General features: G+C 51.8%; 1 protein-coding gene across 2 annotated transcripts; it reads left to right on the top strand.

Annotated features, from left to right (window-relative positions):
- Positions 1-10,949: 10,949 nt before the first annotated feature.
- LOC122451251 (ly-6/neurotoxin-like protein 1) lies at positions 10,950-16,974 on the top strand. Of its 2 annotated transcripts, none has more exons than XM_043483923.1 (4): positions 10,950-11,251; positions 12,187-12,387; positions 12,597-12,698; positions 12,905-16,974. In XM_043483923.1, exons 2-4 carry the CDS (start codon positions 12,336-12,338, stop codon positions 13,099-13,101), a joined length of 351 nt encoding a protein of 116 aa, XP_043339858.1. In that variant the 5' UTR covers positions 10,950-11,251; positions 12,187-12,335; the 3' UTR covers positions 13,102-16,974. The 2 variants fall into 2 exon arrangements, with proteins under 2 accessions (XP_043339858.1, XP_043339859.1); XM_043483924.1 differs by lacking the exon at positions 10,950-11,251 and adding an exon at positions 11,341-11,446.

Here is a 16,974-nt window from a genome sequence, read left to right as displayed (position 1 = left end):
TGTGGTCGTGTTGGTGCTATTCCGGAGTGGAGGGGGTGGGGGCGGCGGTCATCCGCACACACAGGCCCCCAGGTCCCAGGGCTTGTCACCCAGAACCAGTTTCGGCAGCATGCACAAGGCCTGAAGTGCCGCCGTCACCCCGCCTTGCTGGAGGGGACATGATCCTCCCCGGACCCCTCCTCTGCAGCCCCAGACAAGGAAGGCCCTCCTGAGGGAGGTCTGAGCAGAAGCAGGGCACAGAAGCTTGTGGGTGCAGCCTTGATGGGCAGGCCGAGCTCTCCACCTGACTGCCTGAGACTACCCGGTGGAACACCCCGTCCACCCTGCCAGCCCTTACCCACCGCCCACATCCGAGCCCCACCGGCCCAGGGTCGCTAGGATCCCGCTTTGTCCTACTAGGTGGCCTTGAGCAAGACCCTTCCGCTCCCGGAGCCTGTGAGCCCTACGCGTGCCAGCAGCGCGCGCCCGCAGTGTCGTAGGTCCGAGGTCCCCGGCGCCCGGCCGCAGCTGGCCTCTCCCTCTCCGCCCTCGCAGGGCCTGCGATCCGGCCGCCGCTCCTGCTGCGCCGGGAATATTCCGAGGACCAGCGCGCCTCCCGGTGGCCACACGGGGGAGCCGGGCCTTGGGAGGAGCTGCCAAGGCGGGCGGGGGTGGGGGGTGCCCCGCCCCTGACTCGGAGCCCACTAGGGGCCCTGGGCTCCCGGGAACCCGCAGCAGGGAGTGGAAAGAACGGGTCAGACACGTGGGCCACGGAGGTCGGGCAGAGGGGCTGCGGCGCGCCGCGCGAGGGCTAGGCCTCGTCCTCAGGGGGCCCCACGGCAGGCTGCCCGTGTGGCTGGGCTTTGGATCAAGCGATGGGGAGCGGGGACAGGGACGTTCACCTGGAGGGAAGGGAGGGTGATCCCACAAGGGACCCCCCCACCCCCACCTGGAAGCCCGGGGCGGCCGGCGAAGTTCCCAACGGAGGAGGAGGTTGTCGCCACGTGGGATCAGGAAAGGCTCCGCAGAGGAGACATCCCTCAAGGGACAGCCCAGGCCACGTGGCCCAGGAAGAGTTGAGAGGTGGGAGGCACCTTCCAATTCCTGGGAGTGCCAGTTGCCCCCAGGCGGGAGCAGCGTCTGAGTGAGGGCGGCAGTGAAGGGCAGGGGAGTCTTCCAGAGCTGCTGGACAGCAGCCGCCTGCCCCGCGTCTGTATCTCCAGCAGCTCAACTAGTGACCTCAAGCCTGTTTGGACCATTCAGTGTGAATGCAGCTGTCATGGTTTAAGGCTTTCATCCTGCCTTCCCTGTTCTCTGTCCACCTGTTCTTTTTTCCTTTCCCCTCTTTTTCTGCCCTCTCTTTTGTGAACAGATTCATCTTTTGTGATTCCATTTTATCTCCTTTGTTACTTTATTAAGCAGAGCTCTTTGATTTTTCTTTTCTTCCTCTGTCTTTTCTTTTCTTTTTTTAATTTTAGAAATGAATTCTTTCTGCTTTTGCATGTCTGAAAACTTTGGTTCCCCTTCACTTTTCAGATATGTTTTCACTGGGCACGTAACTCCAAGTTGTTTGTCTTGCTTTTGTGCTTTGGTATTTCAAACATTGCTTCACTGCATTGGCTTCACTGTTTCTGACAGGAAATCTGCTGGCATCCATATCTTCGATCCTCTGTGCATCATATAATGTCTGCTTCTAGTGTTTTCTCTTTACCACTGGTTTTAAGCAGTTAATCACACAATGTTCTTTAGTGTAGTTTTCTTCAATTTCTGTGCTTGAAGTTCATTGAACTTCTGGGTTCCATGGGTTTGATAGTTTTCCTGAGGGGAATTCAGGGTGGAGGAAAACAGGATACTGGCCCTAGATAGCTAAAATGGAGGTGTTAGTCACTCAGTTGTGTCCAACTCTTTGGTATCCCATGGACTATAGCCTGCCAGGCTCCTCTGTCCGTGTAATTCTCCAGGCAAGAATACTAGAGTGGGTTGCCATTCCCTTTTCCAGGGGAATCTTCCTGACCCAGGGATTGAACCTGGGTCTCCTGCATTGCAGGCAGATTCTTTACCCTTTGAGCCACCAGGGAAACCCCAGTAGTCCTCAGTAGGGTCCCCAAATAAAACATTAATGCATGGCTTTTAGATTGTGCAGGGCTTTGTTTTGCTTTTCAGTCGACACAAGGTTTGTCCTCCAACTTGCGTGAGCTCTGGGAACTCTTCCTAATATTTTATCTGTCTTTAATTTTTATCAGTTTGATTACTATGTGTCTTGGTGTGTTCCTCCTTGGGTTTATCCTGCCTGGGATTGTCTGCACTTCCTGGACTTGGTTGACTGTTTCCTTTCCCATGTTAGGGATCTTTTCAGCTATTATCTCTTCAGGTATTTTCTCGGGTCCTTTCTCTTTCTCTCTCTTCTCCTTCTGGGACCCCTATAATGTGAAATGTTGGTGCATTTAATGTTGTCCCAAAGGTCTCTTATACTGTTTTCATTTCTTTTTATTCTTTTTTCTATATTCTATTTTGCTTTAGTGATTTTCACCATTCCATCTTCCAGGTCGCTTATCCATTCTTCTGCCCTTGTTATTCTGCTACTGATTCCTTCTAGGGTATTGTTCATCTCTGTTGTTTGTTCTTTAGTTCTTTTACGTCTTTGGTAAACATTTATTGCATCTTCTGCATTCTTTTTCCGAGCTCCTGAATCATCTTCACCATCATTATTCTGAATTCTTTTTCTGGAAGTGAAAGGTTGTTGCTGAACCACAAAAGATGCCAGGATTCTTGGCCTCCAGAGGAAAAGAATTCAATCTGGGGCCAGTGATGAGGCTTAATTGCTCAGAGCTTTTGACTAATAAAGTTTTATTAAAGTATAAAAGAGATAGAGAAAGTTTCTGACATAGATGTCAGAAGGGAGCAGAAAGAGTGCCCCCTGTTAGTCTTCAGCTGGATGTTACATAGCTACTAGCAGTCTGCTAATTAGAGAAAGGAAATGTCTCAAAACTCAGAGAATGGCACCAGGTCCCTCATCCACAACATGCCTTGAGATAACATTGGCGCCAGGTGAGTCATCCTGGGCATATAAAATGATTGACATGAATCTTGAAGAAAGGCAGATTTCCATACAAATATATAGTTTCATTAACATAGATTAGGAGAACAATGTAAGAGTATAACAAACTAGTTTGTCAAGTAGGTTCTGAGCCTTTAGGCAGAACTGACTTGAAGAGCTCAGAATCAACTTGAAGACAGAGTCTAGGGTAAATGCAAAGTAGGTTAACATAGCTTGAGACAAATATTTCCATAAGAAAAATGCATTCGTTAGCTCAAGATTTAAGACAAGTTAAGTTCAGGTGGTACCAGGTGTCATTATGGCAACACAGAATTTTAAGAGAAACCTCTTTTTAAATTTGTATAGAGAAGGGGAAAAAAAATATAACACTAGTTTGTTTCCTCCTGCTGCTTAAGAGAGAGAGAAAAAATGTCTGACACTTGCAGCCTCTTTCCTCCGTTTGGAGACCCCTCGCCTTCCTACCTGTTACCCTCTCAGAAGATTGCCTATCTCCACTTCATTTAGCTTTTTCTCTGGGGATTTATCTTGTTCTTTCATCTGGAAGACAATCCTATGCTTTTTCATTCTGATTAGCTTTCTGTGACTGTGGCTTTCCATTTTGGAGGCTGCGGGATTGTTGTTCTTGCTTGCTTGCTTCTAGTAATTCGTCTGCCCTCTGGTGGATAAGGCTAAAAGGCAAGCTTCCTGATGGGAGGAATTGATGGCAGAGAAAATTGGGTCTCCCTCTGGTGGGCAGACCATACTCAGTAAAACTTAAATCCAATTGTCCGTTGATGGGCTGGGCTCCTTCCAAGTTAGTTGTTTGGCCTGAGGGGACTCAGCCCTGGAGTCTACAGGCTCTATGGTAGGGCTAACGGTGATTTCCAAGAGGGCTCACGCCAAGGGTCACCTCCCGAGACTGCTGCTGCCGGTGTCCCTGTTCCCGTGGCAAGCCACTGCCAACCCTCACCCCCGCAGGAGAGCCTCCAACACTCACAGGTCGGTTTGGCTCAGTCTCCCGTGGGGTCACTGCTCCTTCCCCCTGGTTCCTGGTGCACACGAGGTTTTGCCTGTGCCCTGAAGAGTGGAGTCTCTGTTTTCCCCAGTCCTGTGGAAATCCTGCAATCCAATCCCGCTGGACTTCAAGCTCAGATTCCCTGGGGATTGCTAGTCCATTTGCTGGATCCCCGGGGTGGGAAGTCCATTTGCCGGATCCCCAGGGTGGGAAGCCTGATGCGGGGCTCAGAACCTTCATAACTGTGTGAGAACTTCTTTGGTGTTTTTCTCTCATTTGAAAGGTGCCCACCTGGCGGGTGTGGGATTTGATTTAATCATGATTGTGCCCCTCCTACCATCTCATTACGGCTTCCCTGGTGGCTCAGACGGTAAAGCGTCTGCCTGCAATGTGGGAGAGCCGGGTTCGATCCCTGGGTTAGGAAGATCCTCTGGAGAATGAAATGGCAACCCACTCCAGTACCCTTGCCTGGAAAATCCCATGGACAGAGGAGCCTGGTAGGCTACGGTCCATGGGGTCGCAAAGAGTCGGACACGACTGAGCAACTTCACTCACTTACTCACTATCATCTCATTATGGCTTGTTCTCTGTGCTTGGACATGGGTATCTTTTTCTGATGGGTTCCAGTATCCTCTGATCAATGGTTGTTTAACAGCTATTTGTGGCTTTGGTTCTCTTTCAGGAGAAGATTATCAAACATCCTTCTGCTCTGCCATCTTGAGCCAATCTCTTTTATTGTTACTCTGGCTGCAAGAAATAACTTTTTTTTTTCACAGTGACTTATGATCCGATCTGACTGAATGTTCTAAACTCTCTAATATTTTTTGATGGAACTTCCTAAAAGCAAATTTTGATGAACTTCTTTTGATCTTTAACTAACTTTGGGGTGCTTCAGAGGAATTTTGAGGCATCCCAAAGAAAGATATTAAACTAATTAGGTCAATTTGGTATGTTAAAGGTACATAGGAAGTGAAGTCGCTCAGTCATGTCTGACTCTTTGCGACCCGTGGACTGTAGCCTACCAGGCTCCTCCATCCATAGAATTTTCCAGGCAAGAATACTGGAGTGGGTTGCCATTTCCTTCTCCAGGAGATCTTCCAGACCCAGGGATTGAACCCCGGTCTCCCACATTGTAGGCAGACACTTTACCGTCTGAGCCATGAGGGAAGTACTATCAAATAAGTAATAAATCTTCTCAGGTTATATTGTATGGTAAATGTTACTAATGGAGATAATCTAGAAATTATATAGAATTCATAAAGATTTGATATGTATTGGTAAAATGTTATCAGTCATAATTCTAGTTACTATCTTAATCACATGTCACAGTAGTAACCAAGTTACCTTGTCAGTTTCATTGTAATCAGATTTTATACATGCCTTCTTGAGCCTTTTTTCATTATAGAAAGCTACAGTTTCACTCTGATGCCTTTACAAAAATACTACCTCTTCAAGATTTATTGAAGGGTCTTTCTAAGATTAAACTAAAATTAACTAGATGAACAAATTTTGTTATTAACAATGAGCTGATACCAGATTGGAATCTGGCTTTCTCTCTCTGTTAAGAGAACAAAGTTTTCTTGGAATGCAGCTTTTAACAACAGGCTATATAAATTTATTTGCCTTCAAGTGATTTACATTTGTTTTTAAAATCTTCTGTTACTTTGATAGAGTAAATGAGTATTATTTCACAATGATCTATGAAGATTATGGCACACATAGATAAAGCTCATTCTGTGCCTACAAAAAATTAACCCCTTGTTGTCAGACTTTTGCTATCCTGATATTCTTAAAACACGACAACAGTCTACTCCTAAATCAGGGAATTTAAAATGAATAAACCATAACTATAAATTTTTTAAAAATCAAGGGTATGGGAAATCCAAGACGGCTGCTTGGATTTTTCTCAGCTCCCTGACAAACCTCATTTTCTGTTTGAAGGGTTAAAGCCTTCCCTGGTTTCAGGGCTGATGTTCTCACAATGAAAAAGAAAAGGTTAGAAAATATGTTTCCCACCTGGAATATAATTTCTACAATCTCCAGTGATCAAGACACCCACTTAACTGGACAAATCATAGAAACCTTAAGAAAAAATTCACAAACTTCTTGAAATTATCCCTGTCACTATGATCTTCAATCATTAGGCATGGTCAATGACACTAACAGAAAATCTGGACTCAAACAGAACAAAGATTAATTATATGGGATTCAATGAACAGCTAAATATGATTATAATTTTTATGACTTGTCTGACATACTAATGGCTTCTAATCATTGTTTTTCAGATATAGAAAAGCCCTTTTCCTCAAGCAACTTTTGATTTATAACAATTTGGTATAACACCTGTGGATAAAATTAAAATATTCTTCTTTTCTCTCTGCCTGATTTCTTAAAAAACTGGAGACCCTTGAGGTCTAAACAACTTTATCAAGTGAATGGAAAAGACTGTCTCTTGACATATACAAGAATCTAGATATTTAGTCCAGTTCAGTTCAGTCACTCAGTCGTGTCTGACTCTTTGTGACCCCATGAACTGCAGCACTCCAGGCCTCCCTGTCCATCACCAACTCCCGGAGTCCACCCAAACCCATGTCCATTGTGTCAGTGATGCCATCCAACCATCTCATCCTCTGTCGTCCCCTCTCCTCCTGCCCTCAATCTTTCCCAGCATCAGGGTCTTTTCCAATGAGTCAGATATTCTGGGTACAAAAAAAAAGAGATGTGTGTGTTAGTCGCTCAGTTGTGTCTGACTCTTTGCAACCCCATGGACTACAGCCCTTCAGGTTCCTCTGTCCATGAAATTCTCCAGGCAAGAATACTGGAGTGGGTAGCCGTTCCCTTCTCCAGGGGATTTTCCCGACCCAGGGATCAAACCCAATTCTCCTGCATTGCAGGCAGATTCTTTATCATCTGAGCCACCAGAGAAGCATGAGTAAAATCTGAAGGCTTAAAAGAGCCTATATGAGCAATTACATTTATATGAATAAGCAGGCCATGTTTATTGAAACCAGACTTATTTGGAACAAATCAGCCTTGATTTGGCTGAATTTAATAAAAATGAGGATAATCTAGAGAGAAAAATTTTGTTTCAATAGTATACCTTTGTGGATATTGAAGTTTTGTATTTACTGAGGCTTTGCTATGTCCAAGACGACTCCTTGTTGCTCTGTTAGGCTATTATAAAATTTAATTAAATTAGTAGAAGAATATTCTAAGCTTGTTTCTGAAGCCAATCACAATAATCTACCTTCGGATGAAGATCATGTGCCCTGTGAGTTACAACTAAGAGATTATGGACGCTGGAAAAGGCATCCTTTAAAGGACTGTCTTCAAACTAAATAAAAGGACCCATAGCAGGTACTCTTAACTAGTACCTGTGCAATAATACTGAAGGGAACTGACTCTTGAATTCATATTTCCCACTTGAGAAAGGCCTGTGCATTGGACTGTCTATAGAAGACTGTTGACCCCAAATAACACCCATATTAAGAAGAGAAGAAGACAACAACAGTGGAAGACAGCTGATTTTAATATCTGGACCAGGCCTGTAAGAACCATCCAACTAATTCAACTGCTCTGTCTACCAAATGTTTGTCTTCCTATTAAAATGGAAAGTTATTGGTTTACTTTTAACCATGCTTTTGACCCCAATATTCAGGATTAAAAAAGAAAATTCTCTAGTGAAGCTGTCACGGACTATAACTATTCATGACACGTATCACTGCTTATTTTAAGTGCACTGCTTAAAGCACGTGTACAATGCTTGTGTGACAATTGGGGATAAATGATAAAATGTATAGCCTACAAGGCATTTCCCCATTCACATATCTCTGAGCCGGTTCATGACATCTGATTAGTTTTGCCCCCAACATGGACAACTAGGCAAATATGTAAACAAAGAGGTCTAGCACTGAGGGAAATAAATGGACCCAGAGCAGGTAACCGAGTCACTCTGGCAACATTGGAAAAATATATTGATGGCCAGTGTCATTTATGGAAAGATTTGCAATCAAAAGGGGAAAATGATGGAAGAAATTTTTGCATATTGAAGTATGGGAAATCATTCTGGCTTATACATGATTGTTTTGAACTTTAGGCTAACCAAAACATCCTGTTTGTGACCTATTAAACATGCATTTACAACTGCTTTAGCCATTAAAAATTACATTAAAAAATCAGAATAAAATAACTGTGGTTCAGACATCCAAAGTGGAACTAGATTGTCAGTGTGGATATGGGTTCAGACATATTTCTATATTACTGAAAACTTGATTTCTCTAAACTTTATCAGACTTGAGGACACCATCAGCCATTTTTAAAACAGTATCTACTAGCAGCTGCCAACTGCAACCTTATGGTCTTGAGGTCTTCTTGTAACTATGATATCTTCATCCTACTGTAAAAACAATAGTTTTTGAACTGTGGTGCTGGAGAAGACTCTTGAGAGTCCTTTGGACAGCAAAGAGATCAAACCTGTCAACCCTAAAGGAAATCAACCCTGAATATTCATTGGAAGCACTGATGCTGAAACTGAAGCTTCGATACTTTGGTGACCTGATGCAAAGAGGCGACTCATTGGAAAAGACCCTGATGCTGGCAAAGATTGAGGGCAGGAGGAGAAGAGGGTGACAGAGGACAAGATAGTTGAATGGCATCACTGACTCAGTGGACATGAGTTTGAGCAAACTCAGGGAGACAGTCCTTCATGGACAGAAAGGCCTGACGTGCAGTCCATGCAGTTGCAAAAAGTCAGACAGGACTGAGTAACTGAACAACAACAAAAGCAGTAACAAATGAGACGACTCAACCTACAGACTCCCAGCAAAGACGCCTCGGTTACTGAATATGTGTAAACAGGAAACACTCCAAAACTTACATTTCCTGGTTGCCATCAAAAAACAGGAAGGCTTCTTTGAAAAAGACTACAAAGGTGTGTTTTAACCATTATCTTCATTGCAGTATGTCTAATAACTTTCAAATGGTTGTCCAGGTACTAGAGCAAAGCAATCAAAGAGATACAATATTTTCTTAATACAAAATATTGATGTTAATCTTGGAACTCAAGATTATTTCCAACTCTGCGTCCATTCCCCAAATTAGGCAGGACTATGCCCCACTTCAGCAGGACGTAACCAGAGCAGTTGTCATCCCATTCCCTAAAGAGCTGAGGAAAATTGAAATAGAACAGAAACCAAGTTCCTCTGCCAAGTTTACGATTAACCTCTCAATCTAGAACTTTCTTCCCTTTCTTGTTCTGCATCTGTTCCTCCTCAAGATTGAGGAATGCCAAAGAAAAGGTGGGACTTGAAACCATCTACAAGACCCTGTATCCTTGTCTTTGGAAGTAAAATTCTGACTCAGGAGTTAATAATTGGGAAATGTGAAAATGTAGAAACAAAGAATAGCTGTTGGGTTGGGGAACTGGTAACAATTTAGGCTGTAATTCTGCCCCATAGCAGAATTACCAAACTCCCAGCTCCCTGAAAGATCTACATGAAGGTCTGACACACATTCCTCATTTGTTTTACAGGAAGCAGATCCCCCTCCCCCACTTAGATGAAAACTGCTGACCACAAGGACATAGACACTGCACTGTTTGAAACTGGAAGGTTGATGATGCTTCAAACTCCACCTTGACACCAGCCAATCCAAGACTTGTCCATGAGTTGATCGTGCTCCTTGAACACTATAAACTCCTCACCACTCCCTCCAGGGTGGGCCAAACAGTCTTGAGGGCACTAGCGCACTGTGGCCCCCTTTGCCTGGCAAAGCAATAAAAGCTCCTCTTTTCTACTTCACCCAAAACTCTGTCCCTGCATTTCTATTTGGCAGCAGTGAACAGAAGCTGAGTTTGGCAACACCCTAATTCATCATGATCTGAGGATGAAGGCTACAACACACACAGGGTTCCACACCTTTGTGTTTATTTTATGCCTCGTTAGATTGTCAGCTTCATGATGTCAAGAATATTTGGGAGTGTTTGTCAGTTTTTTCCCCAACACCTGGCACCTGTGGCATCTCAGTGACTATTTGGCAAACAGGGTGACCAACCATTCCAGTCCATCCAGAGAGAGTGCCCACCTCACTTTGTTTTTTTTTTTTTTTTCATTTATTTTTATTTGTTGGAGGCTGATTACTTTACAATATTGTAGTGGTTTTTGCCATACACTGACACGAATCAGCCATGGATTTACATGCGTTCCCCATCCTGAACCCCGCTCCCACCTCCCTCCCCATCCCCTCCCTCTGGGTCTTCCCAGTGCACCAGCCCTGAGAACTTGTCTCATGCATCCAACCTGGGCTGGTGATCTGTTTCACCCTTGATACTTGTTTCAATGCTGTTCTCTCAGAACATCCCACCCTCGCCTTCTCCCACAGAGTCCCAAAGTCTGTTCTGTACATCTGTGTCTCTTTTTCTGTTTTGCATATTGGGTTATCGTTACCATCTTTTTAAATTCACTTTGGAGGCTCAGTGCCTAGGGCCCCCCAAATGGCTCAGCTCTTTGAAAGAAAAATAAAATTTAGGGTCATACATTTCCTTATGTATTCTTTTCTCACATTAGAAAAAAAATTTAGGGCCCACGAAAATCTTAAATTTTGCCTTAAACATTATTATTAATGTTTAAGGGATTTATGAAACAGTGGACTCCTTTCAAGACTTGCTTTAACCCTGTGTTGGGTGGGACCAGGTGTGGGGAGGAGGCCCAGAGATGCTGGATGGCTTGCGAAGGTCACACTGCAGGTAAAGGAGGGTCAGGTTGGGGACCCAGAAGCCCGGTCCAGAAGTCGGCTCCACTCCACCCCCACCCCTCCCCGTTAAACTGAGTGGAAGGAAGGAGGGGGCGCAGCGGGCTGCTGGGGTGCGGGGCTGACTACGTAACCCGTAACCCGGGGTGAGTGGGCGGCTGCGACTGCTGGAAGCAGAGCGAGCGAGGCAGGGCCAGACGTGTCCCGCGGTGCGCGTGCGTCTGAGCGTCGCGTGGGTGTCCCCGCGGGGCCTAAAGGCCTTGGCATCATGGACTGTTGCCGCGGGTCCCAGCCCCGCAAGAGGGACGAGCCCGCAGGCGGGCGGGGCGGGGCGGGGCGGGGCCTGCAGTGAGGTCACCGGCGACTGGCGGCTCTGCCTCGGGGGCGGCGACGCGGCGTGGTCACTTGCGGGGCGCACGGAGGGACGGCCGTGCTATCAGACCCGAGTTGCAGGGGCTGGAGAGCGGCCGCAGGTGAGTCCAGGCTTAACGGGGCCTCGGTGTGGTGAATGAAGGTCATGGTTGAGGTCATCCCCCAACTTGGGACCGCAGTCGCGGGGGTGGGGCTCCCCGGGAGGGGGCGGGGAAGAGCTGACGCTGCAGGCCCGGCCTTACTCAGACTTTCGATACCCCGAGGGGGACGCCTGGAAAATGGGTCATGGAAGACGGGTTTGTTGTTCTCTGGAAGGGGAGAGTCTGATTTAGCCCCCTTTAGCGCAGAGGCGGGGCTGGACTGTACCCGCGCAGGGAGGGAAGTCACGCAGGGAGGGAAGTCGTAGTCGGATTCGCCCAGAGCCTGTCTGGAGAGGGGGCATCTCCGCTCCAAACAGCGGATCCGGCTGGGAAGTTCTTGTCCTGCCCAAGGGCCCCCCTGCAGACTGGACAGAGCTGCAGCCCACCAATGCCGCGAGCCCCTCAGTGGCTGAGGGCTTCGGAGGTCTCCCAGGAGAAGGGCCCCCAGCTGGGCCCTGAAAGTGGGGGTCCAAGCAAAGACACGCCAGGGGCAAAGGGGAGGGAGTAGTGAGGAGAGACCCACTCCTCAGGGCCCAAGGGCACCTTTGTACTCAGGGCTATGGGTGGGAGAGGGCTGGGTGCCAAGTTCCCTAGCATCCCTGCCTCATCCCCAGGGAGGGTGTGGGTTCTGGTCTAGCATTCAAGCTTTCCCCTCCAGTCTTCGCTTGGCACCCCACCCTAACTGTGGCACTGCCGCCTCTGGTGTGCACAGGTCTTGCCCTTTTACAGGCACTTGTGTCTCTCGTTGGAGTGTCCCCCGTGCTTCCTTCTCATCTCATTCATGTCTCCTCCTCCAGGAAGCCTTCCAGGCTGAGCTGGGTGGCCCCTCTGCCCAAGCCCCCTGGGGGTCCCTCAGGCCCTGCTATGACCTCCGCTCCTTGTTCCCCTCTGTGCAGGAATACAGCGCCTCCAGTTGACCAGGAGCTCCGGGAGGGCAGGGGGTTGTCCCACCTGCTCTGTGTCCTGCCCCAGCCCTGGCCTGAGTTGAATCAAGGACCAACTGCTCTCCACATCCCTGCTCCCACTCTGCCTCTGGCCCCCGGCCATGACGCCCCTGCTCACCCTGTTCCTGGTGGCCCTGGTGGGCCTCCCTGTGGGTAAGATGGACAGAGAACGGAGGGAAGGACAGACCTACCTTTGGGGTCATCCAGGCTGAGTTGGGGGGATGGTGGCAGAAATCGCAGTGACCACCTCTCCTTCCAGCTCTTCTCGGGGAAGGTGATGGGCCCTGGGGGCTGATGGGCTGGACGAGGGGCTTCGCCCTGTCCTCTGACCCCCTGTCCCTGCGGCCCCTCTCCGGCCCCAGCCCAGGCTCTGGACTGCCATGTGTGCGCCTACAATGGGGAGAACTGCTTCAACCCCATGCGCTGCCCGGCCATGGTCTCCTACTGCATGACGACGCGCACTTGTGAGTTCCTGGGATGCTCCCCCAGCCCTCTCTGGGGAGCACCAGGGCGGGGCAGGGAGTAGTGTGGGGGAGGCTGAGGAGGGAGGCTCCTACCTGCTCCCGGATCCTTTCTGGGAGCCCCAGGCGGAGGGGAACCTGGCCTAATGGCCCTGCATGCTCGGGTTGGCCCCTCTCAGGGTCCTGGCCTACCTTCCCTCCCTCTGCAGACTACACCCCGACCAGGATGAAGGTGAGCAAGTCCTGTGTGCCCAGTTGCTTTGAGACCGTGTACGACGGCTACTCCAAGCACGCGTCCACTACTTCCTGCTGCCAGTATGACCTCTGTAACGGCGCTGGCCTCGCCACCCTCTCGACCCTGGCCCTGGCCCTTATACTCTTGGCCACCCTCTGGGGTCTGCTCTAAAACCAGAGAGGGCAAAGCATAGCCCCACCCTCTCCCCCGACACCCCCCACCCTCCCTCTGCCCTCCCCGACCCCCCAGCCACACCCAGGACTGTCTGCAAGAGGACTGTTGACCTCCCCCAGCCATCCTGGGGTCTGCTTCCCAGTTTGTAATCTGGTTTCCTAAAGGCTGATGGTTTCCTAAAGGCTGACTACACCTCCCAAGGCTTCTGGCTTTGACGAGGCAGATAAGCCTCTCCTCATCCAAGGACTGGGACGAGGGCACAGCGTGCTGTTGGCCCAGGAACACTGATTTGAAGGGGCCCTTTGGCCCCTCTGCCTTGTAGGTATGCTGGAGGGGGAGGGGCGATCGGGACCCGGGGGTGGGGGCCGGATCCAGGAAGCAGGCTCTCCGGGGCTCCAGGAGGGCTGCCTGGGGCGGAGAGGGCTGGAGGGCGGAGGGAAGCAGGCCTGGGCCCCTGGGCTGTGCCCTCGTTCCAGGCAGCCCTGGCAAGGGAGGGACTAGCTCGGCCTGAAGAGGCCCCCGAGGGCCCTCCCGATCCGGCGCCGGGCCCCTGCTCAGGACGTGGGTCCGGACAGATCTGGCTATATTTGGTGGAGCTTGAGAGCTGATCCCTGGGCTATTTTTGGGCCAGGAGGGAAGGGTGCTGAGCCGCAGCCACCCGAAGCCTGGTCTGCAGCCCTAAGCAGGCCTGGCGGAGGACTCCCTTTCACGGAGTGAACTCTTGCCGGGTGCCCGAAAGGATTCGCCCAACCCCGTCGAACACGAGGGGGCAGGAGGGCGGGCGGGAGACGCCCTCTCGGGGACGCTCGGGGCCGCACCGGGCGAGGGCGGACTGGGCCGGCGGGAGGGGCGGGGAAGGCGGGCTTCGGGGGAAGGGGAGGCCAGGACGGGAGGAGGGATCACAGCAGAAGGGTCGGAGGCCGCGCTCCCTCCGCGCTCAGCGGACGTTCCCTCGCCCCTGGCCGCGGGCGATCGCACCGTGGTCCCGACTGTAGGGGGGCGTGGCGCGCCGGCCTCGGTCCGGAAGGCCGAGGGGTTTCGCGGCCCCTCGACTCTGACCCCGCCCGCGGGGAGGGCGAGAGCGCTGCACCGGCTGGAGCGCTCCTGCCTCATCCCTGGGAGCGGCTCTCAGCTGCCTCCAAATCACGCTGGGTCTCGAGATCCCCAGGGACCCAGAAAGACAGAGTCGCTCAGTCGTGTACGACTCCTTGAGACTCCTCAGACGGTAGCCCCCAGGCTTCTCTCTCCTTGGGATTCTCCAGACAAGAATACTGGAGTGGGTTGCCCTGTCCTCCAGTGGATCCTCCTGATCCAGGGATGGAACCTGGGTCTCCCGCATTGCAGGCAGACTCTTTACCTTTTGAGCCACCAGGAAAGCCCAGGGACCCAAGAAAGCTTATCATTTAAAGGGTACCCACCCCAGGTGAGCCCCACACCTCCAGGTTGCGGAAGGCCGGGTCTGTCCGCGGAGGGGAGCCTTCCAGCCAGCGCAGCCCGCGTGTGCCGGATGGTGGCAGACGGCCCCATGGGGGTTGTCCCTGGAACTCAGAAGTCCTTGGCCGCTAAGCGTGGCCCCTGTCAGGGGGACATGTGCTGGAGATCCTTTCCTCAGAGCTTCCCTCTGAGACCCCCAGACATCAGAGACCTGGACGCTTTGGGGAAGCCGGCGCAAGAAGTCCTTAGATGGGGCTGGGTCGGACTTGGCAGAGGGCCTCGAAGCAGAAGGAGCGGCGGGTGGAGTGTTCAGCCCAGGGAGCGACCGGGTACCCCGCCCAGTCTGTGTGAGCCCCTCCCTGGAGGAGGCTGGGAGGAAGCCTGACCACTCCACCCCCAGCTCCTCTTCCCAAAGACCCCCAGGAGTGGGCCACCTCAGGGAGGAGACCAAACCCCCCGATGCACGTGCAGGCTGATAGCGGGGGGCAGCCGCGGACAGACTGCGCTGTTGACTCAGCAGGAGAGGCCTGGGAAGCTGGGTCACCGACCGCTTGTGCAAGCGCTTTGTCCCGGGGCTAGTGGCTCCTCGGCTAGACCGGGTCCTCCCTCCCCCCGCCCGGTTCCAGCGAGGATGGAGTGGAGCCCGGCCTGGCCCCATGTGGGCTCTGAGCCGGGATCCAGTGGCAGCTGAGAGTGTTGTGTTGCGGGGGGCGGCGCGTCTTACTCCTGCATCCATCTGTCCACGCTGATCTGGGCCCATGCCAACGCCCATGGCACTGCCCCAGCGCTGGGGACCAGTCTGCCTACACCACCGCCGCAGACGGTTCCGCCTGGCCTGGCTGGGGGAGAAGCCCAGCGTAGAGCCCCGGAAAGGTGTTCCGCTCCTGCCCAGGCCCGGCCCCCTGGTGGGAAGCGTGTGGCTCTGCAAAGGCAGGAGCACCAGCGGGGCCCTTGGAAATCAAACGGGTAAACTTGCCTGGACTGACTGTCTAGAAGGTTAGTAACTAACAGCTGCCAGTTCCCCTGCAGTCGTGGCTCTAAGCGCTCCAGCACAGCCCTGCACCTGGGTGCCGTCACCTGCCCCTTTCACAGACGGGGAGACTGAGACAGAGATGAAGTGGCTGCCCAAGGCGGGCTGGACTTCTTGCCCCCCTCCACCGCACCCCCGCCCCACCTCCACCGCGGCCCCGCCCCACCCCCGTCCCCACAGCACCCCACCGCACGCCCGCCCCACCCCTACCGCACCCCGCCGCACCCCCATCCCCACAGCACTCGGCCCCACCCCCACCGCGACCCCGCCCCACCATGCAGTAGCTTCTTCCATCAGCTGGGAGAGAAGGGAAAGCTGGAAAGGTGGGTTTATAAGTTTAAGAGGACTTTAGCATGTAAAGTAATTATACCAGCTTCAGGTCAGGAAAGCTTAGAAGGAGAACATTGGAACTAGGTGTGAGAAGCCATAAATGCCACAGTCAAGGGGTTCAGCCCTGTGTGTGGGCGCTGGACCGGGGTGGAAAGCAAAGAGGAAGGCAGAGGGGCGCCCAGCACGGCAGGCTTGTCTGGCCCAGACCCCTTCCCCACCTGTGTCAGGGCCGTGGGGCCCCCAAAGAAACGAGAGCCTCGCGGGGCGGGCGGTGCCCGAGCTCATCCTTGCAGCTCTTGGCGGCATCTCAAGTCTGGAAGCAGCCTGCGCGTCCCAGTAGCGGCTGCCTGAGCAGGTGACGGCCCTCCGTGGACCGCCCTCCCTGGGCTCCTGCGCCATCCATCCATCTGGAGTCCGGCTGAGAAGCCGGTGCCAGAGCTCTGACGCAGAAAGCGGACCGGGCCTGGCGCCATCACGTAACGAGGGCGTGGGTGCCCCATTGTGGCCCTGTGGCTGGTGCCCGGATGTGGACGACATTGCAGAGGGGAGGTCGGACAGCTGCTTCTCCTCCTCCCTCTGTAGCGTGTGATTTGTGGTGATGTACTTCTTCACGATTCTAGCCTCTGAGAAAGGTGGAAAGAAACTGAAAGGCCTCTTTCCTTTTCATCCCAGCGCCCCCACCCACCCGCCGGCCCAGTTTGCTGGGTCCTGTCGCTCAGGCTGACCTGGAGCTGCTTGTTCATGTCTCCAAGCCCCAGTTGTTCTGTGGTTAAAATGAGGTTGATAGCGCCCACCACACTGGGGCCTGGTGAGAGTGAGGAAGGTTGTGGCTGTAAGTGTGCGCCCCGGGCCGGGCACACTGGAGGCCCCAGGGGGATGAATGGACAGACAGATGTACGGATGGTGCCCTTTCCCTTCAGTCCACTTGCTGAGGTCCAGGCACTTCCCAGGCCCAAGTCCCAAGCCCTGCAGCTATGGGGCAGGGAATCGCCTTCAGGCTATGGCCCCCGACTGTGTACACCGGAGCAGTCCTTTGTGCCTCCTCAAATCAGTGAATAAATGGATGAATACGTGTA

This window comes from Cervus canadensis, chromosome 12, assembly GCF_019320065.1.
Source record: "Cervus canadensis isolate Bull #8, Minnesota chromosome 12, ASM1932006v1, whole genome shotgun sequence".
In the NCBI taxonomy this organism is placed as follows: Eukaryota; Metazoa; Chordata; class Mammalia; order Artiodactyla; family Cervidae; genus Cervus; species Cervus canadensis.
This window is presented reverse-complemented; position numbering and strand designations above follow the sequence as displayed.

Coding starts and splice junctions, on each gene's coding strand:
- LOC122451251 (XM_043483923.1), top strand. CDS start 12,336: ATGACGCCCCTGCTCACCCTGTTCCTGGTGGCCCTGGTGGGCCTCCCT. Junction 12,388..12,596: donor CCTGGTGGGCCTCCCTGTGG/GTAAGATGGACA, acceptor CTCCGGCCCCAG/CCCAGGCTCTGGACTGCCAT. Junction 12,699..12,904: donor CTGCATGACGACGCGCACTT/GTGAGTTCCTGG, acceptor CTCCCTCTGCAG/ACTACACCCCGACCAGGATG.